Source organism: Pieris rapae, chromosome 9 (assembly GCF_905147795.1).
Source record: "Pieris rapae chromosome 9, ilPieRapa1.1, whole genome shotgun sequence".
Taxonomy (NCBI): Eukaryota; Metazoa; Arthropoda; class Insecta; order Lepidoptera; family Pieridae; genus Pieris; species Pieris rapae.
Window position 1 is genome coordinate 4,726,613 of NC_059517.1, and position 12,562 is coordinate 4,739,174.

Here is a 12,562-nt window from a genome sequence, read left to right on the forward strand (position 1 = left end):
TCTTTGTCGTCAGAAAAGGAAATTGATCGGTCATCTAGTTTCTTTAATATGGGTTTGGTGGTTGTTTAATTAGGAATAGAATTTTTAACAACATAATATCAACAGGCGCTATAACTTTTCACGTCATGTTCTGAAACCTTTACTTTTCAATTAAATATAGGTATTTCTCAAAATAAAAGAGCAAGCAAGTAACATTTGAGACTTACAATGATTCCTGCAGTTATAAATTGCTAGCTTGATGAAATACACTTCATATAGAACAACATAAACTACATAACATACAACATACAACTTGAACATTATTTTACTTAAAAGTCCTCGATAGTTGATATCACTCGCATGTTTTATAGTTGGGAAGTTCAAAAAACTACAATAAGGACATGACCTGAGAAGAAAGATGGCGATAAGTAAACGATTATGTATGGAAACAGTACATTGGTGTATAGAATCCTCTTCCGAGCGCCAAGTTGCTTTCAACACAAATGACAACAAAAATGTGATTTCCAGACGTGTTGTAAATTTAAAATAATAGATTTTTGTTCGCTTAGCTGTAAATAATAGATTTTGAAGTTCGTTTATTAAGGTACTGCCCGTGATGTAAAGACGTCATATTTATAAAAATAATTTCCGTAAGTTAAATGCTCGAACCTAAATAAACAGATGAAACAAATATTAAAAAAATACTTTTCAATTTAACATTAAAAGGCACCCTTTTGCTTTTTTATTTTTGTTTAACAACGAAATGTAAACAGCACTTGGAAGCGGCGTTTTTACATTGCGCTTGCTTAGGATTTAGTACATAAGATAAGTGAATAATTAATTGATTTACGAAACAATTTTTAACACGTAATTTTAAAAAATCTTTGGATAACGCGTCACGTGAACGTGAAACTAGTTCGTTGACTAAGAATAATTATTATTGGCTTAAATTATTTTAGGCTTTCTTTGATTAACAGTTGAATACTAGAAATTGACATGTATGTAGAAAACAGGCATCATAATACATCTTTGCATATATTTGAAAATATGATCAGCGATTTGCTTGCTTTAGTACCAAGCTATAAAAAATAGAATTACTTTAATTTTTATCATTCCTGACGATTACGGTAGAAGTAGTAATTTATTATAATTTTATCAGGCGCTTGCTAATTTTGAAAAGGTTAAATTTAATGATTTAACGGCTAAGCTTAGTAAAATGAATGCCGTCTTGATTAGAGAAATAAATTGACGTCATTAAATAGACACTCTGGTGGATGATCCTAAATGTTGAACAAGTTTGCCAAGTTTAAGTCGCTTAGGCTGATTTATATTTCTTTAAAGACATACCTATTAAAACTTTTTTCAGATTGCAACTCCTTTAACACTTTCAATTTCAACTGCAATAAATCAGGTCTAACCGCGGCAGCTTTCACGTTATGACTTCCTCGTAAAATTTACATTTAAAAGTTAATTTTCTCATTCCCGGCTCAGGGCAATTGTTAATCGTGGATTCGCGTAAATTTAATGTGGATGAACCCATGATGGAGCTTACAAAAAACTTTCTGCTATACATTATCTACATAGATAAGTAGGGATGTATACAGGCAAGATGCCAGTAAGTTTGTTTCTTTGAAACAATAAGTGCTAATTGATTTGAAAAACTTTAATTATCCGTACTGGTGTTGATGTTGTCATATATCTCTCAAATCCCGATTGAATTATAAAGTTAAGTCAACTATTTATCAATAATAACGTAATGTCTAAGAATTCTTAGGGGTTCAATCACCTTATTTTTTTTATTATAAATATACCATTAATCTATGTAATAGTTCTTATTTATTATGTTTATATTTACGGAAAATAAACTTTTTAAAACAGTTAAAGAAAATATATAAGAATATCCGTATATACATATAAAAACTGATTTTCTTACATGGAAATAGAAAATCGTAGTGCTAGTTGAGCACTTATATCTGCGAAAAATATTATGTGAACTGCATAAATATACGCTGGTGTCTGGGTCGTTAACCGAGAAATCCACAAAAGAGTTGGTCTTGCGAAGACTATTTCGTAGTCCACAAACGAATTGCAAATTCGGGCGCAGCGTTTGCTCACCCGGCACCCGCTAGCACTCGCCAAACACGGCCATCTCTCGCTAAGCATGCTGATAGAGCACATACTTTCTAAGCATTTCCCACTACATTTCAAATATTAGCTAACTACATTTCAAAATAAAATAATTTTGTAATTGAAACAATTAATATTATATAAAAATCCGATTCGTGTCACAGTGGCGCTACAATTTTAATATAGTATTGTTTTGGGCTTAATAAATTTCATCGTATATACACAAGCCGTACAAGAAAATCTTAAGGTGTCCATAGAAAAAAAAACAGGACATTTACAGCGGATTCTAAGGCAGACAATTCTAAGACAGGATCGAGAGTCATACGGTTAACCACTACATCAAAACTGCACTTTAATCCATACATAGACCTATTAATTAGACCCTTATAAGACTTTTAAAAACATAAATTAAATTTTGCTTTTTTTGTCATGTAGGTGGTTACGCAAAATTCTTCTGGCATGATCCTGTTTTTGTACTAAATTAACGTTGACATATAGCCCGTAAGAGTGCTATTGAATAATCCTCTTTAAACCGATAAGCTTATTGAAAAAAATCTCAATAAATATCTTTAAATACGCTCACTAAAACTAGATTAAAGTACCGATTAGGTTGAACTCACTGGATGCAATCGGGCTCCAGGAATAAGTTTACAACGAATAAGTTAGGAGTTCTCATAAAATTAGCGCGCTTTAAAATAGCCGTTCCTTAGTCCAATCAATTATATTTCTAAAATATGGTTTAATTAATTTTCAAAGGTATAAATAAAACATTGATATACTGTAACGGTGCTTTTAATATTTTAAATCCCATACATTTAATAAATAAAGGATCGATGAAACGTAATCTAACTTTTAATACAAAACTTACAATAATTTTGTATAATTAGTAATGGAATCTTCTTGGTGAACTTCGTAGTTGGTATTTGGCATATGCCAATGTATATATGTGTTTATAATTATTGTGGCTGACAAACAATTCTTAAATTACCAAATTCGTAAAATTGTTTAAAAATATATTTTTCACTTCGTATATTATTAGGTAAATCTTTCTTTGTTATAAATTTGCTGTGTTAATTTAAATTAGTATAATTGAATTATAGTAGTGATAATTCACAAACTAATGACAATAATGTATAGTTCTTTGCCGTTCGCGATGCACTGCACTGAAATAAACACCAACGTACTAATTAGTTTTTCAATTATTCGTTAATGTGAATAATTTCAAAGAAAACTGCATTTCACTTCACCTTAACTTATTTTATTACAGGTCAAAACCATATTAATATGTAAATTGATTTCCATAAATTGTTATATTCTAAGTTTTTCTGTAGGTCGTCTTTTGAAAATTGCGTAAATAAACGTGACTCATGATTTCAAAGCAAAAAGCTATACTCATGTATGTATAGTACGTGTTTATTTTGAGAATGACTTGAAATTCTTCAATTAGTGTGTGAGCGTCGTGCGGCAGCGGCTGTCACCAAAAGTGAGCCCAGTAAACCGCCTTTCTGAGAGTAATTACACAGAACTTCATTTAACTTGCGCGTCTCAGAATGAATTTGTGTGCCGCTAAGCGCTCCATCCCTGCTTAGTCTGTTACGAAATGATACAACTTTAGTGGGATTGTAACTTTTTATTTATTACATTTTATAATAATTACACACAATTACAGAAAATTGTTTTTAAAAGCCTCTCAAATAACTATTAAGAGAGTACATATAAGTTCAGTAATTTAAACTGCGTAGGATTCGATCATTCCTTTAATGATATTCTTATAACCTTTAAATATATGTTATTATAAGCTTTTATAAAGTATGTTTTTAATAAAAAGAAACGACAAATCTAGTTATTGTTTCTAAAGACTTTTCTTTTAAAACAAAAACCGCATTTCCATAAACAATAGTAATGAATTTGCAGTTCGAGTCTATTATTAAAGCCAAGTCAAAGCGAAACCATAGACTACAAAATATAAAATATAGCTGCGTTTCTAAGAGGTCTGATGAATTGCCTCATAAATTGTGCCTCGCTTGGGTCTCCGTCTGTGAGGAGCAAGTGACGTGCTCATGTTTTAGTGCTTCTTAAGATGTCTCATTTTTCTAAGCAAATAGTTGTAATAGCGAGGGATTTGGGGGACTTAAACATTTCGTAAGTAATTGATTCTCAGAGTTTGCGCGCTATATTTCTAATTCAAAATATTTATTTAAATTCAAACTGATAACTTATTTATATACCTACCTACTATGTAGCCACTACTACCTATTATTATATACTACCTACCTATTATATACCTAATCGCGATCGGTAAAGCGTCGTGATATTTATACACTTAATTTGAAATCGACATGTTTATTTGTAAAACCTAAATAGGGATTGCAAATGTGACATTTGACGTCTCGGGCCCTCACGATTTCATTAACGTGAGTAATTTCCAGGCCAGGAAATTAAACTCTCTGCGTAGTGCACAGTCAAGTCTGATACACAGATTTAACTGATAGATATCTAATAGGTAAGGAAGCCGTATTTATTTCTGTAAAGGTATTAGGTATTAAGTATTAGGAATAAATTAACCTCTCACTCTTTGTGAAGTCAATTTTTGAAGTCAATATTATTTACCATACCTTTCTATTAAATCATTGGTGCCAGTGTTTTCTAAGTTAAACACTACGCTGGAGAAAATAATATCTGCTTCTATAGTTCAATAGTTTCTGTGCAGCCAAAGTTATACTCTACTAGCTGACCCGGCGAACTTTGTTCCGCCTTAATGGCAATTAATAAGCAGTTTTTTTATTGAAAAAAATACAAAAAAATTAAATACCTACATTAATCATTCATTATACGAATGGGCAATGGCACTATCATTACATTATAATTGTTAATTATTTATTTAATAGAAATAGTTTGATTATTGATTTCTTACAAATATCAAATTGTCATCTACTCACTCACTATACGTCATTACATAGCTGTCATTATACGTCAATTACATAGCTATCATTTGCGTTTTGTTATTCCAAGTCTGAATCTTTTTTGTTATACCAAGTTTTATAGTGACTGACGTTTCATGTCAAGTCCCACGGGAACGCTGTCGAACGGGATAAAAAGTATCTTATGTCCGTCTCCTGGCCCTAAGCTACCTCCATACCAATTTTCACCCAAATCTGTTCTGCCGTTCTTGAGTTATAAGTAGTGTAACTAACACGACTTTCTTTTATATATATAGATATTTCATACTATTATGAATAACGTAGGATACGATCATAAATAGAACGGACTCTGATATGGACGAGGGCTTATGTTTTAAGTTAAGTGAAGTAAGTAAGCATTGTTTGATAAGTCATTAATAATAAAAACATCGCATTCTCCCCACACCGTAATTAGAACCATATACCTTACGTCTTCTTCCGAGTTGAACTTGCTAATTACAAGGTAAAAACGTCAAGTCATCCGGTCAAGCATCCTACTCTTTAATATATCCGTATATTACGAACCCTTATTTGTATAATTGAAAATCTATAGTTAAAGTTATAACTAATTCTTACAAAAAATATTACATTTATTTCATTGGGATTCTTAATTCAAATAAGCCCTTTATAATTATATAACCTCACCCTTATAATTGTATTAACTGCCTACCTACGAGAATGAGCAATTATTTTGCCAAAAGATCACCAACCTTTGGTACCTGACACACATAGTAAGTTTTTCGGTCAAAACATGCCGGCTTCCCCACTATATTTTATCATTTTATTATATCCTATAACAAAATATGACACAGTTGTAGAGCACACAGGAATATTTTATTGATGAACACCCGGAGGTCGAACCCAGGGATGAATCGTAAACATAATCGCGATGCTAACATTACTCTAGAAAACGAAATAAAATCATTGCAGTAATTGCAATTCTCAGTCGTTATATAAAGTGTTATCGGGTCTACGTTCAATCTACGGCTACGAGTCCTCATCGATCGTGCCGTGTTGCACTCGCCACTTACTGCTACATATTGCTTATTTTAGTTCTAACGTTTCATGCACGAACGCTTTTCACTAGAGACATCATAATTTTTATAGCGCCATTTTCTGAAAAAGCTTTTGAGAATGTAGCTAATACTTTTAAAACAATTGTAAAGTTTGTGACGTAGAAGTTGCATAAATGTTCCACCGTAATGGAAAGGGTATTTATAAACGTCATGCCTGAAACCTTTCCTGGAAGTTGGGTAATATTTTTTGTTTGACAAATGGTTACGGAAACGAGACTTCGCTAAAGTTTCACCCCTATTAAAGTCGAGTACCTTTAGTACTCGGCGTTTTTTACAACATTAAATCTTTTACATTTAGTACTAACCAAATTAACGTTTCGAACATTTTCTTTTATTAACGCATCCTTTTCGTTATCCTGATTAATCACAGCTAAAATAAAGTAATGAAAAATTTAACGTGCTCGACCCGCGTACTGCTTAAAGTAGTAACTAGGAATTGGTTTTTTTTGCGGAATAGCTAATTATGCTCTTTTGTTTCTTTTAATTATAAATATAATTGTAGCCTACTTAAATGTAAAATAATAAAATAAAAAAAGTATTAAATAATAATTCGGACCTCGTATCGTACTGAGAAATAATGTGTTTTTAAAGCAAAAATGTATATAATATGTTAACATCGCAACCGTTTAGTGATTTCATTTTTATAGTCACCATAAAAGAAATGAAGCAGAAGTTTCAATATAAGTGGCCGAGAAACAAAGGAAATCTTATAAAAATCAAATTCAAAAAACGCGACTGGAAAATGGGTGATATAATTTAGCCCTCATCGACGGCGGGAATAAGATGATAACAAGATGTTTAGTATTCAAGACACGAAAGGTCGATCCACCTGCTTTTCATATCACGACTATTGTCAACCCGGAGGATTCGAGAGAGATTCTCTATCGGAATGACAATTCTCTTTATGAAAATCAATTGAAGAGCACGTCGTACGGCAGTGCAATTTTATTAATAGTTTCCGGCTAAGCCGAGCGATCCTATTGCTCGATCACCGGAATTCCTTTGGCCTTTCCCTTGTCCAGCCGATACCAATTATTGCTATCGTAGTAATTTGGTTTATATAACATTAAAATTAAATAGTTATTTTAAAATGTTTTAATTTTTATATGATTAAAAAAACACTGTATATTTTAATTAACACAAAATCATATAACTTCCGAGAAGTGCGGTTTTAATTTAGTTATTTCACATTATTCTATTGATTATTCAACATGTTCCTTTACGTTAATCGACCAATAAAACCTCGTTACATTTCACAATATTCAGTTAATTTTATGTATTTTCTCCAACGTAACGGAAAACTGATAAATGTTGAAGCCTATCCTTTCTGATAAGTAGCTTACATGAAAATGTAATGAGGGCATTATTATTTTCGCAAGAAAAATGGAGCAATTATTTTAACGAATGTTCGCCCAGTTGTCGAATTTTAATTATTTATTTATCATTTGTGTTTCTTTCACATCCACAAATTTTCGAATAATGAATAGTGTCTATCATACGATTTCGTGCATAGTATTTAAAATATTTTGTACAATTACTTATATAAATATATATATAGTAGATATATACAATACAATTATTAAAAGAAAGTAGAGAAGCAACATTATAGGAAAGTATTTCGATTGTCTTCGTCTGGGCATATTTTCATTATCCATATCACCCATCTAATATATTGCCAATAAATTATGCAATTATGCGACATAAATCGATATTAATATGAAAACAAGTACCACGGATCATTACGTGGCTATTACAATCAATAATGGATGCATTGTTAACGGATACGTATACAGGACTATCGACAAGCAACCGACGCCAAGTTAATTGACCCATTTATTAGCGATTCGCAAACTCTAAAGACAATTTATTTGTGTGTGTGTACTTCTCATAATAAACAGGCTATTGTGTTAGAGAATAGATTAGGAAAAGATCATCTATACTGTATCACAACAGCTGATAGTTACCAAATTCGACTTCAGAGCAAGAAGACTGAGGTTCATATCCCCAGTGATGAGAAATGGATACAAGGTGTATATTTCAAAGAAAAACCTTAAATGAATAATCTAACCTATGACTCGGATGTAATATGTGGTATCAATTCTATGCTTATTATCTTAATGCTTTCTGGTGTCGGAAATCCGTCTCATCAGAGCTATGGAATATAGCACTAGTGACTGCCCGCACACTTTTGCACTCTCCTACGTAAATAGAAATATATATATATATATTAGAGAAATTTTCGTCTAGCCCGAGTCGAGAGAACATTGTTATCAATCAAAGTATAAACCTTTTATATGTAAACGTAGTGAGAAAGTAGCAAATGTAACTGATTTCGGATTTTATATTTAATAAATATTTATTTAAAAAATTAAACCCTACTACTTTATATAATCATATAAAATTAATTAAGCACAACACGTGAAACTCCAACCATACCACATTGTTTGAGTTAAAAAACTTACGATGTATACATATTTCTCCAAAAATAATTTTCCATTCGTGCTCTGAGTTTTTCTTTACAAATTCATTCGGATGGAAAGAATAATACAATTGCTTCTAGCCATATAAATATGAAATGTTCGTTGTAAATGAATCGAGGCATGCGGTTTCGTTGGTAATTGTAAGCGTATTGAGAAGCTGTGTGCAACAGAGCGGAAACGGTGACGCAAAGATCGATGAAATTAAAAAGAAATAATAAAACGTATAAAAAACAGTGAACAGCTATTTCATAATATCACCTTGACACGTACGACCTTGACTTTAGTGAAAACGAGAACATCACCCCTAAAAAATCATTTATCATCAAATAAAAAGCTGCGTAATTCTTCGATGTTAGATAATGAAGCAATTTATATAATGGAACTATGCTAAAACCAAGATAATTTTTACATTACGTTGGCTCTGTAACCGCTTTAACGAATATAATCATTATAGAAACTCATATTTATAAGATCGGAGGGCCCTCGCTATACGAAGGTACTTATTGGCTTAAAGGTTTGCGAGGGGCAGCACAGATTATAAAAAGTTTTGATTAAAACATACACTATATGAATAAATACAAATGTTCTGTGTTGTAGCTTAGGTAAATAAGCATGAATTGAGGGTTTTACTGTGACTACGCAAAAGAATTAAGAGTTTTAGGGATGGGATAAGACGCTCTTAGAATATAATTGAAAAGGTTGTTTGTTTATTTAAATGTGTGTAACGAACAAATAATTACACGTTAGATGTCAAACACTTGTACTACTGACAAAGATAATCACTGTGTGACTTTTGACCACGGTTTATTATGCTTGAAATAATGACTATACTAGACACTCATATTTTTATAATAATGAACTTCAAGTTGTACTTCATTGTAATAAGATAAAATCCAGGTCATTTGCGTGATTATAACGTTCAATTTTTGTTACCCTGACCCTAAATACTGACACTGAAACTCAATAATATCAATACCTCTGTACGGTTTGGCAATACTATAAAAGCCCGCCAAAATTTTCAACAGGCATCATTTGGCAATCGTCCATCTGTAGGTACATCTTATAAAGTTAACATGAAGACTTTGGGGCTCTTATGTTTATTTGCATTAACGACTACAGTATATTCAAGAAATGTAAGACAGAAACGCGAAGCAGATCTTGAAGAAGCAGCATCCGGACATTGGTTAAAGGGTGATGGCGGAGAACATCACGGAGAATATTACGGAGTAGATGGAGGACACAGTGATAAGGGCTACAAAGGATACCACGATCATGGTTATGGAAAGAAAGGCCACTCTGAACACGAAAGTTCTAAAGGACATTTTGATAAAAGTGGTGGCGACAAAAAACATCACCACCATGACGAAGGTTATTATGACGGCCATGCTCATGGTGAGAAGGGAGAGAAAGGGCAAAGTTTTGAAGAAAACGGACACTTTCATAAAGGTCATTCCACAAAAGGACACCGTGGAATACATAAATTAGACGAGTTTAAAAAAGACAAACATTTTCATGACAAACACGGTGAATCAGGATTCGAAGAAGGATATGGTGGTCACCACAATGAAGGTGGTTACACTGAAGGCAGCGAGTTCCATAAAGGTCACAGTGACGGTGGATTCTATGAGCACGAAGCTGGCAACAAAGGATACTTTGAGAAAGGCGGGCACCATGCAGACCATAAAGGTCATCATGATAAGGGAGCCAACGACGAATATTGGGGAAATCATGAGGATCACGGCAGCAAAGGTGGTCACGCTAATCATGAAGCTTGGGCTTCGGATAAAGGGCACTATTGAGGTCTGCCGTAAAGAATTGTAATACTAACAATCGCATTTTTGTTACTGTTGATTATTTTGGGATATTAATTAAAAGAGAAATAATAATGTACTTATTTTACTTGTTACGTCACCAATAAGACAACTCAGTCCATTGATTATTAAATTTTAAAAATTATAATGTTTAAAACTCGATGACTATTATTAAGAAAATAACAGATGTTTTATCTAATTTTTTTTAATAATACCGAAGGTATTTAACATTGTATATCTTCACTTTAATATTATTAACGTCTTGAGAAAACTGGAAAAGAACATGTGGCTTATCGTTTGCCTATATATGTAACTTAACCAATCTAAGGTTGGATAACTTACGCTTTGACAAACATATCAAATGTTTGGGGGATTGACACTCTACAATTACCACATAAAATGTTCCGCAAAGTCATATAAATAGCAGCTTGTATTATCATGACTTTTAGGGAATTTTCATCATTGTTAAAATAATTATACCTCCAAATTATAACCCCATGTTAACCCCAACCCCACCCCATCCTTAGAAGTTTTTTAATATACAGTTTCTATATTACCATAAATATACACCTAGGCGGCTTATATCTGTCAGGCAAACTGAAGCTGGAAGTAAAAATCTGTGAACCGATACCTCGACCTTGACTTGAGTCTGTGCCTAAATTAATTTCCTAATTGACTGCAGCTTACAGTATAAATAAAAACAGTATAATATACATATTTACTTGTTTGAGAAAAATTATTCCGTTATCATAGAGGAAAAATATTGTCAAATTTCAAAACAATTATGTTTTTAATTGGCTTTCTTTATCGGTCTTAAAAATGTTTAAGATATTTAAAATAAAATCAGTGGCGCTACAACCTTTTGAGGCCTGAGCCTCAGATTTCCGTATCTGTTTCATGATTATTTGTCACTCTAATAGTCAAGTAAAGGATCAACTTCTGTTCCTGACACACGGCGTCAGGTATTGGGTCTTAGGTAAGCCGGTTTCCTCGCGATGTTTTCCTTCTGGTAGGGGAGCCCACGATGCTAAATGGGGATTTACTCGAGCGTCGTGGAGACCTATTGGGTTGCAAAGCTTAGATGATAAGAAGAAAAAAATGTTATATGATATATACCTTTTCATCGGTGGGGAAAGCGGCTATAGATGTTTAAATATGTATATATAAAAAAAACTGTTGCATGGACATACTCGAGCGCGTCAGATATTGATAGCATCAATGTCCTACGTATTTTTAATAATGTACGTATGTTAATCTGATCATTTGCATGATGGGGGTGGTTGTACGTAAGAGTTAAAAATGAAAAAAAAAATTTAATCGAGCGCGTCAGGTTTTCTAAGGGGGTGTTAAGTGCACCAAAAAAAAAGCTCTCATTCAATAATCTGACGATTTCGAGCTGACGCAAACTCGCAGCCATTATTATAATGTGCAAAAAAAATCGCCATTTTGAAATACTCGAGCGCGTCAGATTAAGATATATATGGTTCAGATTCATATTCTAAACGTACTGTCTCATAATCTGACGATTATCTAGAGGGATTTGCCTGATCTGACAAAAAAAATATTAGAAAAACGGTTCACCCTAAAGGCCATGCCTGCAATTCCATTCCTGGGCGCTTAAAATTGTACTTATGAGCTCGCTGAGTTCAAAGAAATAATATTTCTATGCGTTTGAGTTCTCCCAGCTCGAAAGTCTGATAGAAGTTTCATAGAACACTATTTTTGAAATTTTCAAACCCCAATAACTTTTGAATGGATCAAGCAATTTTCCCGCGGTTGACGGCGATCGACGCATTTTTTAAGCTCTAATTATTTAATTTCATCAAAAACGATAATCCGATATGAAATGTCGAAGTTATGTGATAGAAACACTTTTTTCGGTTTTCTTTCGTTCACGATATCTCTCGAACGAATCAACCGATTTTCACCAGTTTGGTGGCGATCGACGTCGTTTTTCAAGCTTAAAGATGGATTAGTTTTTTGAAGTTGATGGATAAAGCCGTTTAAAAGTTATTGCAAAAAAACACTTTCAAAAAAACAAATTGTTATTTTATTAGATTTTTCAAAATTTCTCAAAATCTATCGGTCCCCATCGGTTCAAATTCACATGAAATCTAATTTTGAGGGAA

General features: G+C 32.7%; 1 protein-coding gene across 1 annotated transcript; it reads left to right on the forward strand.

The window, feature by feature from the left end:
* Positions 1 to 9,662: 9,662 nt before the first annotated feature.
* On the forward strand, positions 9,663 to 10,529 carry LOC110998453 (histidine-rich glycoprotein-like). The gene has a single exon (XM_022267121.2). It carries the CDS (start codon positions 9,696 to 9,698, stop codon positions 10,419 to 10,421), a length of 726 nt encoding a protein of 241 aa, XP_022122813.2. The 5' UTR covers positions 9,663 to 9,695; the 3' UTR covers positions 10,422 to 10,529.
* Positions 10,530 to 12,562: the final 2,033 nt, after the last annotated feature.